The following is a 25,519-nucleotide window of genomic DNA, read 5'->3' on the forward strand; positions in this document are numbered from 1 at the left end:
ATCTCGTGAAGAGCTTACTAAAGTAATGAACCAATGAAGTAAGGTAATCTGGATTTATTAGTACAGTTACATTATTTTGAGTGGTAACCCTTTTGTTAATATCCAAGGACATAGCGTATATATTAATAGTACATTTGAAATTCTATACAAAAATCCGTTCAAGTCTTTGCAGGTGAATGAATGGTAACCCAATTAAGTATGCACAGAGCTATTTCAAGTCTTCTTTCATTCAAACCACTCACGCTCAGCGATCTTAGAATACGTAGTATGTTTTACATATTTGATACATATATAAAACATATATTGTTGAAATCTGTATAGCCTGCTATTTCCTTCATATTTTTATTGAACTTGATTTTTTTTTGCTGTCGGTAGATTTATTATGGGTTCACGTCTGGGTGGGTACCGGCAACAACAACAATACTTTGTATTATATATATTTTTATAATTAATCTACACTTCTATACTATACTTAATATTATAAATGTGAGAGTAACTCTGTCTGTCTGTCTGTCTGTCGCTCTTTCACAGCCAAACCAATGAACCGAATTTGACGCAATTTGGTATGAAGCAAACTTGAACTCCAATGAAGGACATAGGCTACTATTTTTGCCTAACACATGACAACCAACCCCTAAAACGCGAGCGCAGCCGCAGGCGACAAATAGTTCTGTATATTGGTCTATCAGCTGATATTGGCTTCGATACGCAAACTATAAGATAAAAATCGATTCTATTTTTTAATTTTATATAATTTAAATAACCCTTACATAACCCCTCAACTCCTGTTTCTTCATAAGAATCTTATGAGACGGTAGTCAATTTTTTTATCACGCTGTCGCCCTTAGAGAGGTACCTCTAGGAGGGAATCGGATTATGTGCGTTACAAAAACCACAGCGATGGAAGTCTTTTGCACGGAGAGGCGGAATCATGTTAATATAACTCATCCTCGGTCCATTTCCTCCGGGTTGAACTTGATGTCCACACACTTCTCGTTTGCGCGTACGACAGCACGAGACCACTTGGCTGCTGTGCTCTTCTGGGCTGTCTGAATTAATACACGACGTGAAGTCGTTTACCGCTGCCTGTCCCTATGTATGCTTAGATCTTTAAATTACACATCGGATTATAATGCTATTTTTTTTAATAGATAGATTGATTCAAGAGGAATGTTTATATGCATAATACATGCACAATATAGTAGAAAAACACTGATAATTTTAGAGGCTTCTGAAGTGATGTAATGTACTACAGTATTGTAAACCTTAAAAAGGTCTTCAAAAAACTCCGCAATGGCATATGTCTATCTCTTAGAGATAACCCACAATAACTATTTTTTATCCTTTACATTTTACGAGAAATAATGGCTTATTTTCGAAGCGATTTTAAGCAATACAGCATTAATCCTTATCTAGTTAAGTACCTTAAATACATTTTGCATTTAATATAGATAAATATGGCCCTGTACAACATGAAATTTAAATTAATATTTTTGAAGATATTACAGATTTAAAACGCAGAGAAACCGCTATGCGGTTTGTGTTGTCTAACGACTGAAAAACTGTGAACGTTGCAAGATATTCTGTAGTATATTTAGTGGCAGCATTGCACCCGTGCGAAACCGGGGCGGGTCGCTAGTAAAAAATATATACTTAAATTAATTTAAGCATGTCGTCACATAAATTTGTGCTTGTTAAACTTAACATTGGTAATATCTTAATAAAATCAAATAAAATATATTTTTTTGAATACATATAGAGTTTCGGGATAGGTTTTTGAAAACTTTTTTTTCTTCCTCATTACTTAAAGGCCGACAACGCACCTGCAAGCCGCCCGGTGTTGCAGTTGTCCATGGGCGGTGGTAGTCACTTCCCATCAGGAGGGCCTCGTGCTCGTTTGCCAACTATAGCATAAAATAAAATATTGGTATGCAGACAGGCAAACGGGCCATCAGATGGTAAGTGGTCACCAACGCCCATTAACAATAATGCGCCACCGACCTTGGGATTACCTTGGGTATTATGTTGTGCGTGTAATTACACTGGCTGACTCACGTATTGCTACAAGTATTGCTACTTGGCGGTAGAATATATGAGTAGATACCTAATCAGATAGTCATGCACAAAATCCTACCACCAAGTAAATGCCGTGACAGCGGCATGACGCTCCCTTATGACGTCATAAGAGCAATGCTTTTACGTTGTTTATATGACGTCATAACGCGTATATATAAACTGTTTCTATGATTATAAGCATAACAATCAATACGAATAATAAATTGTGTATTATCACAATCTTAGAACCACATTATTTATTCCGTAGGGTTTCTCATATTAACCGACACTTACCGGATACCGACAATTGAGCACCGACCGACATTACACCGTCATCTCAAACTACAGACTAGATATAGCGCTGTACGCAAACTGTTAATTTTCTTAGTTAAAAAACTACAGGTGTACTAAATATTATGTATAAAATTATATACATAATGAAATAAATTAACACCATTAGAGAATAAATAGATATGAAAAAAATATATATTAAAAATCTCGTTTGAATTGAAACAATGGCAAAAACTAAGTTTAAAAAAAACCGCATTTAAGAGAAAAAGGACATAGAGAATCGTAGGAGGGAAACTTCGCCTGGAGGGGATAACGCTTTTACCTTACGTGACTATATCTGCCAGTACAGCCTCTAAGTCGCGTAAAAGAACTTAGTTCCAAAATAAAGTAAGCAAAGTAACCAGTACGTGTATGGTTTAATGTGGTAGAATGTTAAGAATGCGTTTATTTTTCTAGAAGATTGCGGGTTCAAACCCAGGCTAGCGAATGATTTTTTAATGTGCTTTATTCGTGTTTATCTCGTGCTCGGTGGTGAAGTAAAACATTGTGAGGAGACCTGTCTGCCGCATGTGTGTGGTGGCATTACAAAACCTTGTCCTCAAACCCTTGTGGTAAGTGGAAACGACTACCCATAGACACTGATGCTATAAGAAATATTAACCATCACTTAAGTCGCCATTGCGCCACCGACCTTGGGAACTAAGTTCCTCGTTCCTGTGAATCGAATGGCTCACTCACCATTCAAATCAGAATACTGTTCTATACATTACTATTTGGGTAGAATATCTGATGAGTGGGTGGTAGCTACCCAGACAGGCTATAGAGGTTATAGGCAGGCTATATATTATGTCTCTACGAGCTATAATCAAAAAGAAGTATGAAGTTTTGAAAGTGACAACTGTTGTCTGTACACATCAATGTCTATCTCGTGTTGTCGCTGTGTGCACGTGTGTGAAAACAACGCTACGTAACACAGTACTTGTGTGCGTAATAACACGACACGATGCGGTTGCATACAAACTACAGAGTTATACCACCAAATTCAGGAGTTATTTATATTGTATATATGTAAGTTAAAGTTTAAGTTACACTTGTGCTTTTAATTAATAACAAAATATTTGTCGTCTCGCTCTTTTTGTATCCAATTTGAACATTGTCGTATCGTTATCTGTCATCAAGTTTCCGAACCGATACTGGGGAATCTTCTAAACAGATTCTACATTTTTCCTAAAGGTAGGCAACGTAAAGCCCGTTTTTATTAGCGTCGGTATTACAGTTCTCCATAGGCGGTGTTAGATACTTTTCTTCAAGTGAGTTTCCTGCTCATTTGCCACACATTGCAAAAGTCCTTTTTTATATGATAATTTAAAACCAGCGACGAAATTTAAAACGACTATCGCCGAATGTGTTATTTAACACCACAACTATAATCAATCATTACAGCAACCACTATTAAATCATAAGTAAATTATATTTTTTTAAAGTGCATTAAATTGTATGGAATTCTCTGTACACGAGTTAATCTGTACAACTCTCTCTACGCGTCTGGACTCTCGATCAATAAGCCGAGGTCACGGCCGGGCGTTGGCACAGAAAAGGCTGCATGTAAAAAAATACTATCCATTTTCTACATCCCACGTGTACAGTTATTTTTTCCTCACGATGTTTTCCTTCACCGCCGAGCACGAGATGAATTATAAACACAAATTAAGCACATGGTTTTGAACCCGCAATCATCGGTTAAGATGCGTTCTAACCTCTGGGCGATCGGCTCGTGGTAGTCATTAGCTACATTGAAATTTAAAAGATAAGATACACCACACGGACACCACAACTGAGGAGATTTTGTTATTAAACACATATCTATTTCCTCGGTGGTAGGGCTTTGTGTAAGCCATCATGGTACCATCCACTCATCAGATACTCTACCGCTAATAAGCAAAACTTAGAATTGTTGTGTTACAGTTTGAAGGGTGAGTGATTCAATCTAATTTCATTCATAACAAATTAATTCCGTTCACAAGCTTGGTCGTCCGTTGAAGATGTAAGGATTCGATATTTCATAGTTACATAGGTAGTATTGAAAGTTGGTTGTTTTTTGGAACCAAACTTGGAAGCTGATTGGTGTAATTGTTTAGGACACGATTCATTGCTTATCAAATATCTTTATTTTTTGTTTTATTCTTTTTTTTCTTTCCTCTTTTGGTGTTTTGTAGATTGAGTAATGTTTTATTGTCTGAATATATATATCTGTTTTTTTTTTAAATATATATATATATTTATTTCGTGTCCTGAATAAACTTTTCTATGGGACCAGGTGGCCTATTTGCCCGTGCGCCTCTATATTATAATAAACCGGTCAAATGCGAGTCGGACTCGCGCACTGAGGGTTCCGTACAACTAGAAAATTAGACAAACAGATGCAGATGTAACAATAAAAGTAGATTTAGAGGTAGCTCTAAGTGACCGCAAATTTCAGTATTTGGTATTCATTTCAACTTTATCAGCGCGTTCATGAGAAAAGGATAGACAGACAGACAGTGTTCTTATGATTGGTCCTTTTTCCGTATCGAGGTGCGGAACCCTAAAAAACGAAAGAAAACAACACACACACCCAACGCTTTATCAATTCTTTTTTTTATGTCTATGAGAGTTGGTATCACTGTTGCTAGGGCCGGATTAGTCATGCAAAGGGCTCTAGGCAAGTCATAGAAGTTTAGTCATGTCTTATTCAAGACGTTTTTTTTAAGTAGTCACTTCTATCGGACGTCCCTCGACGCACACGTTTTTCTTTATTTAAACAAGTCTTTATTTTCTCCTTTTAACCACTTCTTAATATCTTTTATTTCTCTACTCTAAACATCAAGTATGTGAGTGATCAAGAATAAACGTCTATAAAATATATATATAATCGGATTAGTACCGTAATTGACAAAACGCAATCTCTTATCGAATAACTTAAAAAATACTTTTAGATAAGCGTGACTAGATACTTTAAATCTACATCGATATCTTTCAAATATCACACGTAGCACTGATAACGTCTGCGTTTTAATATAACACGTAATGTCCCATTTATGTCAGACATGGAATTTAAAACATATCAAAACCGAACACGCACAGATTTGTTTTACAAATATCTAAAATCGAATATAAAACATCTTGAGGATATCATGGTGGAAATTCTGACACATTTTTTATAAATACTCGTATATATAAACGGTTATACTGCATATGACTCTTCTCCACCTGATAGTTAGTGGCAATGGGGTCCAAAAGCGAAGACGGCTAGTACGGTAAGAACTGCAATAGCCCTTGCCATGCTGGGCCGCAAGATCATCACGCCTCGTTTGAAGGAACCCAGTTCATAAGAGGAGAGGAACATGTGTGCTGATACAGACTTTTTTGGTTGTGCGACGAAGAAAAGAGTACTTTTTAATCGCCATTTTATACAACTATATTAAAAGTAAAGCTACCAACAGTTCGGAATGTAGATTCTACCGAGAAGAACCGTCAAGAAACTCAGTTACTCTTTTAATTATGTTAGTCAAATACAATATAAACAGATTGTACCCGAAACAAGTATTGGCTCCACGCTTCTTTATAATCTATATGATCTTGTGTTGAATAATATGACTTATTTATTCATGGTTTTTTTTTAATTTATATATATTTTATATTACGGCAAAGTTAAAAATGTCTACGAGATTTTATTATAGAAACGAATACCTTGCCCTTTGCCTTGCCCAGCTGCAGAGAATCAGTTCCATTACCTTACTTTTTTAATTTACAAATCATAAATTTGTATGTTTGCTATAATTTTCAACATATATTAATAATTCAAAGAGTGGTTTAATATTTAATAGTACATAATTAAATGTTCTAATTAGGTTAATATATAATTCCATTGAGGTCAAATAATGGATTACACAGCCTCGGACCCAATCGCTCAGTGGCTTACGAAACTTCCAGCAATATGAAAGTGAGTTTCGTTGCCGGCTTTTTCAAAAATGTATTAATTCCTAACGTAGGATTAACTGGAGGGGTAAACATGAAAATAGGCTGTTCCTTGACAACGGCCATCGTCAGTATGATGATAATGATAATGTCGACCTGACTTGTTTCGGCCAGGCGGCAAGAGAGTAAAAAATTACATTAAAAAAAAATCCCGCTGTGTTTCTTTCGCCGGTTCTTCTCGGGTCCGAGGCATTAATTTCCGAATCGGTGGTAGAGTTTTGACTATCAAGCAAGTGTAACTCTGTATTGAATACAGGTTTTTATTTTAAGGTTTAAGAGTTTATTCTCAAAAAGACAGATTCACTTACATGAGAACAATATAATAAATTTAACAATAAAATATTCGCCTTATTGGTACTTAGAATAGAATATAATTAAATCGCTGTATATATATTAATCGCTACAAAAGTGGGTATTCTCTAAAATATATTTTGAGAGTTGAGACTTAAACTCGTTAACTGAGTTTACATTTTTTAATATAAGAAGGTAATTTGTTATAAAGTTGTGATCCATCGAAAGGAATATGTTTTTTTGCAAATTTGGTTCTAATTTTTGGGAGAACTAATAAGCTTGGTCTACGGGTGCTACGTTTACCGCTTTGTTTTATAAACGTCAAATCTGAATGTATCGATTCATTAATAATTGTTCTAATAAGAATACAAGAATTATACTCATAAAGTTGTCGTAAGTTCATAATGTTTGTTTCCTTGTAAAGTGTAGTTGTTGATGTCAAGGGTGGATATCGAAAAAGTATTATAATTATTTTATTTTGTTTTCTTTGAAGTTCTTGCAGTTTTGTTTTTCCAGTATTGCCCCATATTTCTATTAAATACAAGAATTAAAGAATCTATATTTAAATTTATTTATTAGTTTTAGTAATAGTAGATTCATGTTATTTTATTCATTATTACAGCACCACCCACCTCATGTTCTACGGGCTAACCCAACCCACACCGTCGGTTGCCTGGGAGAGATCCCTATGTCGCGATAAGGTCCCCAAAATTGTACGCCTATTTTATTAAGACTGGATCTATGTTGTAATTATTTATTTTCTCTGTGTGGTATACAATAAAATATAAAGTAAAAGTAAGATTTTTGACTTGACTCTTTTTTATGATATCGGTAGGCAGACGAGCAAATAGGTCACCTGATGGTAAGTGGTCACTACCGACCATAGACAGTGGCGCATTGGTGATGTAAGAAATATTAACCATTCCTTACATCACCAATGCACCACCAACCTTCGCAACTAAGATGTTACGTCCGTTGTGCCTGTAGTTACACTGGCTTACTCACCCTTCAAACCGGAATACAACAATACTGAGTACTGCTGTTTGGCGGTAAAATATCTGATGAATGAACCTACCCAGACGGGCTTGCACAAAGCCCTGCCACCAAGAAACTTGACTTGACTTGACTTGACTTGGAGACCAGCCACTACGCAGGACATATTATAGTGCTCAAGTGTGTGCACAACTCACACAGGTGCACTCTCTATATCTCTTTCTACCGAACTATATACACTAGACTAGAGGCAGTCAAATAATATATATATATATGAACATATATCGATGGTTTAGTGGCTTGCTAAGTTTGATCGTCAGGGCGTCACGGTGGCATGCGAAAGCGATCCTGTGGCGCCTGCTGAAAATACTGAGACGGTACCGCTGATTTCTAAGAGGGTATTCCAGATGTACTAGGATGTACTAGTGTCGTCTTAGGGAGCGGCGAGTTACATATACCCCTCCCCCCCCACTTCTCTAGGGGAAACGCGTAATGAGGTTTTCCAGAGAAAAAAAAAAGAAAAAAGTGGCTCGTTAAACTGACCCTTGATGTGATCCCTTGGTATAAGGCTCCATTCTCGGGTCAAAGAAAAAGTTATGCCGTATAATTGCCTATTAATCATAATTTAATTAAAATCTTTTTTCGATTCTTTGAACATAGGCTTAGAGAAATAATTACTCCCAAGTATGAAGAAAAAACAAGCCACTCTGAACTTCAATTTCTTAAAGTTAAGAATCAAATTGAAAATGATCAAAGAAAAATCGACTTGATTTTAAAAGACTTTCAAGGATACCCCACTCGATGGATTGAGTGGAAATAATCGCCCTCCAATTTTAGAGTGGGGGTGATAAACGTAAAAAAATGATATTTGCTATTTTGATAAATAATTTTGATTAATAAAGTCTGAAGACCTTATGTTCCTTATTTCAAGTTCTAAAGAATATATACTGATATTATATTATAAATGCATGTGATGTCTGCTTACACGACTGAGCTGAACCGATTTTGATGAATTTTACTATCAAGCAAGTTTGGATCCCAAGGAAGAACATAGGCTACTTTTTATACGTAACACTTTATAACCAACAACTAAAACACGAGCGAATAATAATTAATAATAACTAACATACATTAATAAATACTTACAGTATTATTGCTTAAGTTTTATTAATGTATCTCATTTAATATATTGTAATGTTACATGTTATCGCCTGCGGCTTTATCTGTATGTTACGGGGGTCTTAGTAGGTTTTAAGTATAAAAATTAGCCTATGTCTCCTTAATTCGATAAATACGAAAGTAACTCCATCTGTCTATCTTTCTTTTAAGATAACTTACAATACAATTTGTAATCTACTTTTCTAGTAATATATTGCGTAACGCTTGCACATAGCAACACTGGCTTTCTGTAATCCTGAGTGTAAATTAGATTTGTTCCGTAACGTAACATATTTACACTTCAGTATGACAATCTTTTTTTTTTTTTTTAAATAATACTAGCAATGCCCCAAATTGATAAAGGTTGGTCGGTTGACCAAGGTTGGTGACAAATACATGATTCAAGGAATGATTAATATTCGTCGCAGCGCCAATGTCTGTCTTATCAGCTGTCCCAATTGCTAGTCCGCCTACTCATTAAAACATAAATCATAACTAGACCATTTAAAGGAATATAAGTATTTAAATCGCGTATCCCAATATATCAGTTACAACATTTCACAAGTGAGATACGAAATAAGAATTATTAACATTATGTTCTTAAATATATACAAATATGAATTTAAAATAGTTACCGTATAAATCTTGAAAGCGCGGAATGGTGGCAAGCATGCTAGCAGCATTTCCCCGTTGAATCGCAATACCGATCCTCCGAAAGAAACGAACGCCCTCCTGTCACCAGTAGCGAGATGCTGTACTTTTAATGAAGCTTGAACAATTAAACCAAGAGCCAAGTGTTTCAACAGCAAATACGCTCAGAACATCATCAATGATATGAGCACGTAAATGGACGCAGAATTGTTAGCAATTCAGAAATAGGCATTTACAATTAAATATATAATATCTTGTAGTATTCAGAGCAAGTTGACGTGATACAAACCAACGTGGGACGAACTTCCTCAATAAACACTACAGAAATATTCCTCGACAGATGGCACCACATTCCACTAGCTATTTGTCATTAGTCGCGCATGAGAAATGGAAATTCACGCTAATTGTCAATAGTCTAAATTAAAAACGTAATGAATGTTATATACTAAAACCTTCTTCGAAAGACGCTGCATCTTCTGGTAATGGATAAGTAAATACCTAAAGCTTATTATAAATTCTTGGGAACTTATCACTCTCGATAGTCTAATAGTTAGATATAAGGTTGCAGGTCCTGAGGGCCTGGATCGAAACCTCAAGTCAGGCCGATAAAAAGTTATACGCCTTATCTATAGAATTTCTCAGTAACAACCCGGAGACTATAAGTTGGAAGTATGTACATACATTCCCTTACCATGGGAAGCACGGAAAGCCGTTGATCCTGATTTGCCATCACATCGAATTTAGAAAATATCTAGTGCACCTGTATTAGCGCCACATTTGTGTATTATACGATTTGCCGCTATGGCAGAATTCGGTCTGGACGACACCATCCCTCTCCGATTTGCTAGTAGATTTATGATAATCAGTAAACAAGTATTATGTTATTATTATTCAATATAGAAGCATAAGACTTTTACATAACATTTCTGGTGATACCCACAGTTAAGGCACAGCGTTCTAAATAATATAAATATTTTATTTTATCATAATTTAGTATGTGTCTCAAATCCCAATTGAGGTTAACTGAAATCTGTAACGAGTCTCATTGTTTTCAATCCAGCCTCACATAAGGCACCCTTAGGACGTGCATACTCTGAACCCTTCAGTGGGCTCCCGACATCCGGCAGTCTACTACGATTCGCCCACCCGTCCAGTGACTCTGTAGAGGCCATTATGACCAACAGCGACTATCCATTCGAAAAAAATAATCTAATAAAATTAATTGTGAACAGCGGAAAGCAGTTCCCCAGTTTCATTCATCATTTGATCCCCAGATAATACTTCGGCGTAAATGACAGCATACGCGTCGGACTACCCAAGGCGCGTCAAAGTATATTTTACATCACAATCGAAGTCATGCAATAAAAAAAAAACTATTTAGTTTTTATTCGTAATGTCTGGTTGAGACTTAAGTAAGTGACACTCTGGAAATGTCCCACTGTTTAAGGCGTCCTCTCCCTTTGAAGAGGGATTGAGATATATCGGTACTTATGTATATTTAATATTGGTTCGTTTCTAAATAGAATTATTTGTTTTAAGGCTTTCCCTCTTTCTTTGATTAAAGTTAATGAAATTGTATTTAAAATGTTTATTATTAGTATGACGCGCACAAAAATATATTTAGTTTAGTTTTAATCATTCAGTCATATTTATTAATCTCAAGTCTAGATTTGAAGGGGAAATAAACCTCATTTCTTTTTTACCTAACTGGATAAACGCGTCACACCTTCGCACCACGTGAATTGGGGGGTTATGTGAGACTCACGAATGCCCAGAACGTTTTTGCGCCCTAGTACACCGCAATACCCACTAAAATCCTAAATAAATGCTCCGTTTTTTCGGGAGGCGTCATGCGATTGATTTCAAATACTACTCATGAAAATAGTCCATTCTGACTAGACTAATTATATGGGCTAAGTTACTCCTTATTACAACAGCTATCTGCCAGTGAAAGTCCCGTCAGAATCGGTGCAGCCGTTCCATAGATTAGCCGGAAAAAACAGACAGACCGACAGGCAGAAACATTGAAAATTATTTGATGTTATTTTGGTAAAAAATTAAACATTTAGTAAAAAGCGGTTTGAATTTTAATAATACAAACAGACACTCCAATTTTATTATATTTATAATAGAAGACTAGTATTTTTCTTAGGTTATCTGTTTGATATGTGTCACTAAGAATCAGTATGTCTAGCTGATCGATGTTGGTTACGGTAACTATTCTCAACGATAATCAAATCGTCGGTAATACAGTGTAAAATATCTTAAATTAAAGCCTTCACAAACATAGGTGTCTTTAACCCCCCCCCCCCCCCCCCCCCCCCTCTAAAAATCTGATGTGATCAATCTGAGACGTTAGAGAGAGATAGTTCAGACGCAAAAACTGACGGCTTTACGTGCCGAAGCCATTTGTGCTGTTTTTTTCATATTCCAGTTTCTCGATATAGTCTCATTGACATACAACTGCCTCGTGGGACTAGTGGCCATAAGGCAAATGAACCCCTTCTGAGCTCAAACACCAAATCGTTCATTCGCCATTAATAAAATAAACGTTGCATCCATATATATAAATATAGATGCAACGTTTCAAATAAAACCTTAAAATCAAATCTTCTGTTACCTGCCAGTAAACGTTAAATCGACAGATTATATAACGCAAAACGTCATACGTTTTATCAATGAAAAAAATATTTTATCAGATAAATATTCAGTCTGAGTTTAGTGTTATAACTTTATCGGTAGTAACACGACGATATACACGTGTTTGTCGTATATGTAATATAAATATAAACGATCTTTGTGAAACTGTTAAATTTGACTCGAAGAAAATGTTTGGACTGATATTTACTTTGAAGTGACAGGTAATTCTATCTTAAATATTACTAGCTGATAGCTATGACTTCATTCGCGTGGCATATGTTTGGGTGAATCCTGTGATTATACTAGCGATACTTATCATTTAAAACGATCGCTAGACACTTAGAAAATACTTGATAGAGTTCATCAAAGTTCCCTCTACATTTCCGTCCAAATATTTTTCATATCTTGTTATAATATGTGTGTGTTTAAGTCATTGATATTTTTATGTTTGTATTTATTCGCTGATTGGGATTGTTCTTATATATTTTCTGGATTTATATTATTTATATTATTTCCCAATAAATTTTTTTCTGGTCAATATGGAGTTGTCTGAAAGGGAAAGCCTATTGGCATAATGAATGTCTACCTTTGCATATTTTTTGCAAATATTTAAAAAAAAAAACTTTATTATGTATTTTATGTAATGTAATATTATGTACATAATAATTATCAACGATTTAATATCTTCACAAAAGATCACGTTTCAAGACGTTTACTATTTCCAATATATTGCTGACAGGAAACAGCTCAATGGTTGAAAAACCGAAGAATACGAGTTCAATTTATCAATGGACCAATGTATTTTCTTGTACTCAATTTGTGAAAACATCGTGAGGATATCTGCTTGCGTGTGATAAAATTCTGACACATATTTACACCAAGTCACATTACTGGTGAAATAAACTTGACTCCTCTTGATTGTACTTAGTTAACCGTTTAATTCAATCGTCGGATAAGAGTAACTACTGAGTTTTGTTTTAAATTTAATATAATCTTGTAAAATTAAAAATTTTATTTAACATAGGTGGTTAGACAGGTAAATTGCCCACCTGATGTTAAGTGCCACCTTGGAAACTATGATGCTATATTCCTTGTTTAGTTACAATAATTCATTCCTTTCAAACTGGAACACAAGAATACTTAACATTACTTTTTGGATAGGACTGGAGAATATAACACAAATGGATGACCTATTAAGGCGGGTGTGTGCAAAGCCCTACCACCAAGTATATGACTGTTTTATATTAATGGGATAGCCCTAAGTATATACAATTTATTCGTCTGTATGTTGGTCACGGTAACTATTCTCAACGATAATCAAATCGTCGGTAATACAGTGTAAAATATCTTAAATTAAAGCCTGAACACACAGAGGTGTCTTTAAGCCCCCCCCCCTCTAAAAATCTGATGTGATCAATCTGAGACGATAGAGAGAGATAGTTCAGACGCAAAAACTAACGACTTTACGTGTCGAAGCCATTTGTGCTATATCTCTTAACAGATACGTCTATTTCTTTCTTCCTATTTAAAGGCGAATGAACTATGGGAATTATTGGCACAAAGGATATAACATTTTACGACTTTACTTCTAAGGATTGTTTGTAGGTGGTGTTTAGTGAAGAATGCTGTCCTGTTCTTTCGAATGTCCAATTACTTATGTCAGAGACAAATCGTTTTAATAAACACTAGATAAACTATGTTTAAATGTAAAACCGTTGGCGGTACCTTGATAGGTAAACCTAAAGTGGTACCTTGATGATGCTCGTAGTTAATATTTCGTATAGTCTAGTGACGACATGGTCCAGTGTCTGGAACATGTGAATCTTAACCGATGATTGCGAGTTCAAACTCAGGCAATCATAACTTCATTTTCCTGTACTTTATATATATAAACAAATAAATATTGATGAACATCACAAACATTACTCTAATCCCAATGTTAGTAGCTAAAGCACTTGTGTTATGGAAAATCAGAAGTAACGACGGTACCACAAACGCCCAGATCCAAGACAACATAGAACTAATGAACTTTTTCTACATCGACTTGGCCGGGAATCGAACCCGGGACCTCGGAGTGGCGTACCCATGAAAACCGATGTAAACACTACTCGACCACGGAATTCGTCAATATATATAAAAGCGAAATACCACTCACTGATTAATCACGAAGTCTTAGAAACTATAATATCTACAAACTTGAAATTTGGCGTGTGGGATCCTTATATGGTGTAGACATCCACTACGAACGGATTTTACGAAACTCCACCCCTAAGAAGGCAAAACGGGGTTTGAAAATTTGTGTTGCCGCAGTTTCAGCTAGTTTGTGTGTATAATTCATATCGTGTTCGGTGGTAAGGAATACGTCGTGAGAAAACCTGCATTGGTGGAATAAGCTTTAGATCTTCCGCTCAAATGTAGATCAGGCCTCAACCCATGGATGTGATGTTTACATTTATATTACGAACCAATGTCTGTTGGTTAACGGGACGCCTTGCGATGTATAAAGTCGCCAGTTCGTCCATCCTGAATCCTTGGACTATGGTCGTTCTCCGAACACAAGACTTAACTTTAATTGTAGGGGTAAATAGGAATATCAGTAATTCTTTAAAATTGGTAATTGCTACTACTATTTTTAGGATAAAATGGGACCATGCCAAAATTCAAAAAGGACTTTGATATTTTTTTATTGATTATATTTTTTTGCATTAATAATCACGGTTTACGTTCATTCATAGATGATAGTCGATTCTGTTAAACAGAATTTTTGTAACCGTCGCGTTGGTCTAATGTAGTTTATAATGCAACAGACCACGTGGTGAAGAGGTCCAATACCTAGTCGGACCAATATTTTAGTGACGCGACTGACTTAAAGCTAATATCAAAATTAAAATATATTTTATTCGAGTAGACTTTTACGATAAATTTTAAGGGTCTTTTTAGACAACTGTATTAAAAGTAAATATACCACCGGTTTGGAGTATAGATACTACCGATAAAGACCAGCAAGCTCAGTAGTCAGTAGCTATATACAAAATAGTTGGTTGAATCGTCGTTTGAAAAATATTAATCAAAAATACGAAATTCACTTTTGTCAAAAAATTGTCTAAAGTTAACGAGGGTTAAAATGGCAAAACGCAACTACATGAATAATATTATTGTATTCTAAAATCTTCTCCAAACCGCGCTGTGTCTTTTGGTGTAAACTTTATGTATATTTGCTTAGTAATGTTTTTCAGTTCGGCATTACAAAAAACTTCGTTTACGTTACATTATAAAGCAATACTAATTTCGTTTCAAACTGTTTATTAAGTAACTTTAAGATATGCGTAATCATTTAAAAAAATATTTAAACTAAAAGCTACCACTAGTTGTGGAAATGGATTCTGAGAACCGGAAACCTCAGTAAATAATTTAATCTAATTCCGCGGCATCGATTGATCACGACTATATTTTTTAATGTTTATTTTCAAAATGAAATGTAGATAACAAAATCTACCTTATTAAATGTATCTATATTATATCTATATTAATAATTTCGTGCAGGTCTACAATAGATCCAATCGAAACTTATCCACAATTATAGATCGTTAAAAATAATGATTTTTCAATCGACAACATATATCCGCAAAATTCATATAATCGAGATATTTCGACATTAAATCAACGAAATTCAATGACATGACAGTTCAACGGGCGGCCATGTTTGACGTTTACGGGTGCGTTCAGAAAGTGTGTTCCACATAATAATTACTCGATGGAAACTTATCAGAAAAGTAACGGATAAACTGAATTTGTTTAAAATATATTATATATAATTAATACTTGTTATGAAAACATTGGTAATTTAATCGTTCACACGATGTTTCTTGACGTTTTGAAGTTGTTTCTGCTTGCTTAAAATTAAATACAGGAAGTACTGTCTGACATAAGCTAGCATTAGTACTATACCCTGTTCAAGTTAGCTTGATCTTTTTGACAGACCGGCTAGTAATGAGAAACAGAAGATATAACATATATAACAATCGATGGAACGCGTAATTCAAATTAGAATTCCCTTTTTTTTTTAACTTATTTTTCTAAAAAGAGATATGCCAGCTAAAGAGGAATCCCAACCACTGGCCAAAGAGACCCCAACCAAAAGGACGGCCGTTCGTAAGCAATAACTTAACAATGATCTTTTGTAATCGATATTTGTAGCAGTTACTGCCTGTTATTCGCGTCCGACCGATGTAACATTGTTAGTTATTTTCAGTGTTTCTATTTAAATTTTACTTTGAAGCAATAACTATATAATAGAAAAAGTCTTAAAAATTTCTGATAACGCTTGAATCTTTAGGTGTTATATGTATTTTTTAAAATATTTTTACAATTTTTAAAATCATTAAATTAAGAAAATAATATGTTCGTCATTGCAAAGTTATGTCGATCAGAAAAATTTACATCTGTCAAAAAGATCGAGCTATCTTGTACAGGGTATAATAGTGCACTATTTAGTATTATTAAACACTAAGTTACATTCATAAATTGTAAAAATATATATTCTCTTATAACGTTATGTTGTTACTTTCAAAATAGTTTTTGACGGTGGTATCTGTTCCTTTTTGAATCTTCGTCCGTCACTGTCTATATGAAAAAATTACGACGATCGATAAAAATGCTGTTATTCTGTGTATGATTTAACATGATTGTCATGCCACGTAACAGAGTCACAAACATATAAAACCGCTTTATAATTTTATTAAGAATATTTGATTATTATAAAGAGGACAATTTTGTGGAAGCTTTCTACAGAAATAATACCTAAGAAAAGAAGCCTTTTCTTAGCAGTAGGATATTTAAGCTTTACTTTTTATTTCTATATTTAGGCTTTGTACAAGCCCGTCTGGGTAGGTACCATCCACTCATCAAATATTGCCAAACAGCAGTACTCAGTACTGTTGTGTTCCGGTTTGAAGGATGAGTGAGTCAGTGTAATCACAGGCACAAGGGATATAACATCTTAGTTCGCAAGGTTGGTGGCGCATTGACGACATTTCTTACAGCGCCATTGTCTATGGGCGATGGTGACCACTTACCATCAGGTGGCCCATTTGCTCGTTCGCCAATTTATACCATATAATGTTACGTATGTATGTTTATCGTATATAAATGTATAAATCAAATGGATTCCAAACGAAACGTGTTTTAATTTAGATTTTTTCACACACACACAATAAAACTACTGTATTATATATATTTTTTATATTTTTCTCATGACAATCGTGCTATTTTCGAGCCACTAAGCTCACTAAAGAAATTCTCATTGTGGTTTCCATTGTTGCAGTCGGCCATGTTGGGAAGAGTGACATTCGCAGAGTAATTCAAGATTAATAAAAACAGGCGCATACGTCAACAAGAAACTGATGCCTTCAAAAATTTAACTTTGAAACGTTTGACAAGGGAATAAATATGGCGTCTTGCCTTGGCGGCCATTTTGGGCCGAGTCAGGAGTATATGCCGGTGGCGGAATTTTACGCGGACAAATCAGTCTTTGTCACGGGTGGAACGGGTTTCATGGGAAAGGTGAGGAATATCTGGTTTTTATTTTATATTGATCGTTGCACCTGGTTCTGGTTGCAGTTGAATTCCGGGCAGGCATTATGGCCTATATATGCTGGAACGACCAGTCGTTAGGATCTCAGCCGAAAATAACTAGTTCATATCCAGTCATGGGTTACTTTTGGGTATATTTCTCTGTGTGTTAGGGGAATATTTTGCCAAATATCCATCATCCGCAGTGTAGCAGCATTGTGATATAGTCGAGATTTTAACTGATTCTTTTAAATTGATGATGATGAGTGATTTGTTGTCTTACTCCAATTTTATATTTCTCTCTCTTTCTCTCTATTGGACTTAACGATATACCAATTATAGGAAATTGGTGCGGTGCTTCTATTTGATTATATGTATAGATCTCATAACAGGTGCTGGTCGAAAAATTGCTGAGGAGCTGTCCCAAAATCAAGAAGATTTACTTATTGATGAGGCCGAAGCGTGGTCAGGATGTGGCGTCCCGTCTTACAGAACTCACACAATCCCCTGTAAGTATTTATTTATATTTTTTATGTGTATTACGTATGTGTATCAGTTTGTACGTATTTGTATGTAACTGTGGTCTATGGTTGTGAATGATTAATTTTCTATGGTGGTGACGACTTAGTTTCCTACCAGTGCCATAAAAAATAAGTTTTTAATAAACGTATAGTGATTATTCCAATATAAATCCCATTATTCTGCATTGGTGGTCAAATGGGTTGAAGAGACAGATTTTGACAACGATGTACTCTATGATATTAATATAACCATTTATTTTTACCAGAACTCAAAATAGAGTGCAAAATTTTAACTCAATCAGTAACTTAGAACGTGTTCAAAATTTAATTTCATATTCGACCCGCGTTCGAATAGGTATATTCCGAAACATATGACGTGACTAGTATGTTACGTATGACCATAAAATACCATGTAATCAACTAAGATCGATATCCGTTGAAAATAATAGAAAAAACTGAACAATGACGTAAATCACGCGATTCTAATTCTTTAGCTCAGTATATTATTTCGTGGAATGAGTTGTTTTAAATTACTCGATAACAAAATTGTCGTGTCATAATTTTTTGATCAAATCTTGTGAGTTTTTAAGGTGATTGTTCTAAGCTTATGATTATACACGAACAATTTAAACTACCCTGGGCTATCTGCAATAGAACGGTCATTGACCTTGAAATAGTGAGGTCATTCTCCCCTCGAAAAGTCGGTCGTCAAGCGGTTATAATTTGACGAATCTGAAAGGTGAAAATTATTTCAAGTTTACCCTGAACCTTGACTTTGTGAACACAACACTCATAGTATGAGTGTGTAAGTGTATCCACTCATATCATATCATATCTGGAATTAATTACTCGCTTATCCAACACTGAAATGACAGCGGACAGCAAAAAAACTCAAACTCAAATTCCTTTCAATAATAATGTAATGCTTCAATATAGAAGTATTACACTTACTAAAATACCCTGATCCGAGAAAAACCGCCGAAAGAAACTCAGCAGATCTTTTTTTTGTCAATTTTATTATTTAGATAAATTGAATATGAAAAGAAATAGCCAGGAGGCGATCGTTTCATTCCCAAGGTGTGCTATCAATCATGAACTCACCAATTGTAAAATAACCTTTCACACAAGCGTTAACGAGTGAATCTGATCGCGAATTCAAAATTAAAAAAAAAAATGAAAAATTCGTGTGTTGGAAATCACACGTGGACCCACCGACACGAATGCAACTGTGAAAAATATTTTCTTAAGAGGACAGTCCTTAGTCCAGCAGTGGGAAATGTAATTTTACAATTTTAATTAATCCAACAACGAACAGATATATTTACTCACTCGAACTTGGAGGCTTCGACTAATCTTCAGTTTCAGTTACATATAACAACTGAAATAATTTATTTATTTCATACACAGAAAACATCTATAAAACTATTACATGATTGCACTATGAGTAAAGACTTAATGTGTAATATAATATGGTCATCAAAAGAAAAACAGGTCAAGTACTGGCTATCCTAGCTAGGCTAAATTAAATAGCCTGTGTTAAGGATAATCAGTCATCTCCCCGAAAGTTGTGATAATTAAAATACATTAGAGATCTATCGCCTGGGTATTACAAATCGTATCTTATGTAAAATGTTTATAGATAAGTAATTCATTAAATTAAAATAGGTAATAATTATGTGTACAATTTAAAATGAGGGATAATTAGAAAGATTTTCCTTTCGCAGTTGTTCGAGACGTTAAGGAAAGAACGGCCTCAAGAACTTAACAAGATCGTACCAATAGTCGGCGACATCACGGAACCAGAATTAGGTATCAGTCCAGCGGATCAAGCGATGTTATGTCAGAAGGTAAGATCTTTATCTATACTAATATTATAAATGCCAAAGTAACTCTGTCTGTCTGTTTGTTTCTTACGCTTTCACGACCAAACTATACTGGTACACTGGTATACTGGTACGGAACCGAATTAAGTGGTTAGAACGTGTGCATCTTAACCGATGATTTCGGGTTCAAACCCAGGCAGGCACCACTGAATTTTCATGTGCTTAATTCGTGTTTATATAATTCATCTCGTGCTCGGCGGTGAAGGAAAACATCGTGAGGAAACCTGCATGTGTCTAATTTCAACGAAATTCTGCCACATGTGTATTCCACCTACCCTCATTGGAGCAGCGTGGTGGAATATGCTCCATACCTTCTCCTCGAAGGGAGAGGAGGCCTTAGCCCAGCAGTGGGAAATTTACAGGCTGTTAATGTATTGTAAAAATGACGACCAACCCTTAACACGTAAGCAAATCTGCGAGCGATGACTAGTTATAAATAAAATTTAAAACACATTTTAATACTCAATAAAGCTACAATATTATCAGTCAATTTAATCTTTGATTATCTATAAAAAAAAACAAATTTACTAAGCGTAAAGTGGACTTTGATTTAGCGACGTTTTAAGCTATCACAATGTTTTTTATCAAGATATAACTATTTATCTATCTCATACAACTTTTTTTTCAAACATCTTGTCTATAATTCGTTGATTTTCGTTTGTTTTTAAACAAATTTTCGTCGTTCCGTACTAATGGTTCGTGCGGTTTCAACGGTGTGAAGCGATACTGCTCCGTCCCCATGGGCTTTAGCGTGATTTGATATAGTCTAGATATATTGATGGATATGGTTATTTACCTCGTAAAGGCGGTAAAGGAAAACATCGTGAGGAAACATGCATGCAGTTTCCACCAACCGGTATTGGAGCGATGTGGTGGTTTATGCTCCGAACCTTCTCCTCAAGGTTTAGGCCATAGCCGAGCAGTGGCACATTTACGCTCTGTTTCTTTACCTTTGAATTGTTTTTGATATTCTCAATAATAATTAATCTAAAACAAAAATTTTACATTTTTTTTTTAGATTTTGTAGATTACAATTTTCTTGTAATCTACAAATCGATTTTGTAGATTAACGCGTTCGAACAAACAAACTCTTCAGCATTAATATTGTCATCTACTTCTTCAGAACTCATAGTGTCTCCTTGTTTTTCAAACGGTACACCAGATTTTTCTCATAGCTATATCTCGATCACATCTCCTTTAGCACACGTCAATATGCACCATTAATAAAAGCAATACAAAAAATAAATAAAACGAATAGTTTTGCTAACGGTACACACGTCAGTCATCATACAACTTAATTCTTAACGTAAAATAAAATTGATATATGTTATATTCAACCGAAATTGAACCCCTGTATCGTGGATAATTAACCTAATTACTTTGATGGTATGATGTTTTTGCACGTTATATAACTGTTGCTATGCACCAAACATGTAATCCACTGTCTATAGAAAAAAAAAGCCTTGGGAATTGAGCCACGTACCCATGACCCTGTTGATGGAATAGACACATGCTAACAGACACATACAATATGAATGTACGAATCATACGAGTCAAAATAAAAATCGCATAGGTTTCTAAAGAAGATCGCCTGTTTAATTAAGATACATAATCACTCACTTCTCAGCTGTTCCTATACGTATGGTCTGTTAAATGATTGCAGTCAAAGATTTCACTAGGACTCCCACCCGAACTTTCTCATATTTATACTTACGCTGACACACACGCCGTCACGCTAGCAAATGCACCACCTGATGTTATGTAGTCATCGCCGATTATAGACAATGGCGCTAATATTAACCATTCCACCAACCTTGGGAACCAAGACGTTATGTCCCTTGTGCCTGTAGTTACACTGGTTCACTCACCCTTTAAACTGGAATACAATACTGGGTTCTGCCGTTTAGCGGTAAAATATCTGATGAGTGGGTTGTACCTACCCAGACGGGCTACCATTTGTTGTCTTTATTCTTTCATTAGTCATCTCACATACACTACGACATCTTGTAAATCACTCGTCGTGGAGAGACGTGCCTTTGTGAGTGAAAAGACGACCTTAAATGACTTACTTATATAAACTCACACAAATACACTCAACAGGCACGACATATTACATCTTACTAGCATCATTCTCACTCGTTTCTCCTTAGCCCATTTTCTTGGGGTGAGTGGAGAGGCATGTTGAAACAAAAACAAATAAATTTGGCAGACTTGTACTTTTAAATATCTTTTTACCTGACGTCAGGTCTACTAGGGAATCCTTCTGCTATATTGAGGAGGCAGTTATGTGAAATGATTTGAGAACTTTAAAGGACTGCATGACATCAATCCTTTTTGGGAGATGCCTTTTATGGTGCGTAGGTTTCCTTGTTCCTTGCAGTCGCTACGTGCTCGATTGATCGATTATGTCCAATACAAATAGCCTTAATGCGTTAAAGACGTTATAAGTATTGCTTTGACTTAAAACTTAATATTTTATTCCTCTGTGCAGGTATCTGTGGTCTTCCATTCGGCTGCGACGGTTAAATTCGATGAGAAACTAAAGCTATCAGTGACCATCAACATGCTGGGGACGCAACAGCTCGTCCAGCTCTGTCATCGTATGCTTGGGCTAGAGGTACGTATAAACACACACATGGAAAACAAAAAAAAAAAAACATTTTTCTAACGTAAAAATGAATGAATGATTTTATAGCCATTGTCACTTGGGAATGATGTAAGGATTCTAAAAATACAACGTACGTCCAAATTAGTTCGGACATTTAAAAGTTATTTTGAAAATAAAAAACTTCGACAAAGAGTCGAGCAAAAATAAATTGACCTGACCGAACCTTCTAGGCTTAGGTAGCAATTTTTAACGATGAATAACTAGCAATCTGCTCAAGAAGTATTTTGGTGCACTAGTTTGTGCGCAAACTCAGGCATGCTATATTCCCCCGATCAAACTCCTATGGAATGGTAATCGGACACGATTCGCGCATAAACCTTATAGGAAGAGTGGGGAGACTAACTAACGGGCTGCTCTTGTGAATTTCTTGACAGAAAAACCTAATAACTCACCTGACCTGGTTTTCGAATACACGCAGCACGCTGTCGTGAATAAGATGTCTCTCTGTGTGTGTATTGGGTGTATTTACACAAACACATACGTCTCTCTCTCTCTGGTCGCTTTGAATGATCATGTAAATTTGCACTTTCAAATCGTCACGTAATATATCTGTCTTGACAAGGCTCGGTATAATATTTGTGTTGTCGAAGATTATATTTTTGAATTAATGTACAAATTAGCAACGTGCCACTGTATGGTAAGTGAGCACCACCAATAAATTATTAACCATCTTTCCATCGTCGATGCGCCACCAACATTGGGTACTAAGATGTTATGCCCCTAGTTACACTGGCTCACCATTCAAACACAATACCCAAGCAAGTAAATGTATAATATTAGTAATGGTCTAAGGCTAGCCATGATTGAGTTTATGTCTATGGGTACACAGCGTAATCCACATTGTTAGAACCCACCTTTGGACTAACTTGGTTTACTTGGATCTTGAGTCCTTTTAGAAATAAAAAACGAAGAGTAGATATTTTTCTATTATTATTAATGTAAATTTGGATGGATGGAAGGATGTAGGGTTGCAGAACTATCGATAGTACTATCGATAGTATCGATATCTCTCCGTGAGCAATACTATTGGTAGCAGCGATACTATTGATACCATCGATACTATCAATAGTTTTGGACTATCGATAGTTTAGGTTAAAAGTAATGGTTTTTGCAATACTATCGAAAGTATTGCTCGTGGGCAGCTATCGATACTATCGCTGCCACCCTAACTATCGATAGTCTATCGATATGCAACACTAGATGGATGTTTTTATCTAAATCAAGCCGGAACAGCTGAACATCTTATTGAAATTTGGCACAGATTATTGTCCGGAATGACAAATAGGTGACTTTGTACGGCATACCCCCCCCCCCCCCTTTCCCCTTACACGCAGGCGAAGCCGAGGTCGGATAGCAGTATTGTCATAATGAATACGATGTTCCACTCTAAGTTAAACTTCAGGTAGAAAATCGTGTGTATGCATAATTAATGCGCTCTAAAAAGTGTTGTTATGGTATTGTTTTATTCAAGAATATAATTATATTATTATAGCATTAGGTGTTCATTTCTAACGATACACCTGTCTATTTACCCAGTTCCCCCCTTATTGGTGAATATCTTCATCATACGTAGTTATTTCTTCGACTTTACTCGCGTTTATTTTGAAATGTGAAAGTTTTTTTTTTTTTTAAATATTTGTGACCAATGGCCAAAATTGGGTATTTTTTTTATTATCATTTTATTTCTTTTTTTAAGACATTTTCGTTCGCGTCTTTATTGAGTTTTATTTTCATTAATATTATTATAATATTACCTAATATATAAATGTAAATGCTTTTTTTCCACTGATAGAAATCTTATATATTAATAAAACGTGCGAACAGACGTCGTCAGTTTACAATGTAATTAAATCAAAGCAAAACCTGTCATAGGTTTCGAAATTTGTAAAAATATGTTGAATGAACGCGAAGTTTCGCGTGCAAGCCACCAGTCTTCAATATTCTTGAATACTATAAATTATATTTGAATATAATTTTCTCAATAATAAATTACACCCGTGCGAAGCCCGAAGGGGTCGCTATTATATGTAAATAAGTACTTTCATAGGTTAACAAAAAACTATTTATCGTAATAAATTAGTTTTTCTTAATGAATTATACAAAACAGAAAAATAACCGTGAAATTTAAAGTATTTATTCGAGTCGAGTCTCGTAGGCATATTTGAATCGTTAATTACAAGATTAAATTAAATTTTATACTGCCCCTGGTTCAGGATGCAGATTCTTAACTCAGTAGTTGATCTTTGCCGATAGAATAAGTTTTACAAAATATTCTTTTCAAGGTCATAGTGAGAAAAACTATATATATATTTTAATGTACTTCCGAACCAGGCTTTAGTTCACGTGTCGACCGCATACTGCAACTGCGAGAGAGAACGCGTAGAGGAAACGGTGTACGCTCCACCCGCTCACCCGGAGCACGTCGTCACCCTGGTACAGACGCTGCCTGATGAACTGGTGGATCGAATCACGCCGGATTTAGTTGGTACGTTTCTGTTAAAATCAACTCAGTGTTCCCTGCAACTATATCTATGCTGAGGTTATCTTATTGTAACATATAGTTCCCATTTGGGAAATATATTACATATATAGTAAGTCAGGGCCGAAATAGCAATGTTACATATGTATATTTAGACCACCATTGAACCCATATGAAGCCTAGACGATGTTATTTTTTTTATTTTTTTTTAATTGTTTAGTAATTAGTTGGTAATTTGTAATTGTCTTGTCTTTTGTAATTTGCATTTTTTATATTGTATTATTATTGTTAGGTTAATAGA

General features: G+C 35.2%; 1 protein-coding gene across 2 annotated transcripts in view; it reads left to right on the forward strand.

Moving 5' to 3' along the window:
• The window catches only part of LOC113391692 (putative fatty acyl-CoA reductase CG5065), a 63,238-nt gene that overhangs the window by 29,401 nt on the left and 8,318 nt on the right, over window positions 1–25,519 (forward strand). Inside the window, exons 1-6 of one of the 2 annotated variants that reach the window (XM_026627748.2) lie at window positions 12,164–12,317; window positions 17,420–17,658; window positions 18,060–18,176; window positions 19,913–20,035; window positions 22,563–22,688; window positions 25,071–25,224. In XM_026627748.2, the coding sequence (XP_026483533.1) occupies window positions 17,545–17,658; window positions 18,060–18,176; window positions 19,913–20,035; window positions 22,563–22,688; window positions 25,071–25,224 (634 nt within the window). In that variant the 5' untranslated portion in view covers window positions 12,164–12,317; window positions 17,420–17,544. Of the gene's footprint in view, window positions 1–12,163; window positions 12,318–17,419; window positions 17,659–18,059; window positions 18,177–19,912; window positions 20,036–22,562; window positions 22,689–25,070; window positions 25,225–25,519 lie in introns of those variants that run through there. The other variant, XM_026627750.2, reaches the window with a different exon arrangement.

This window comes from Vanessa tameamea, chromosome 30 (genome assembly GCF_037043105.1).
Source record: "Vanessa tameamea isolate UH-Manoa-2023 chromosome 30, ilVanTame1 primary haplotype, whole genome shotgun sequence".
Lineage (NCBI taxonomy): Eukaryota > Metazoa > Arthropoda > Insecta > Lepidoptera > Nymphalidae > Vanessa > Vanessa tameamea.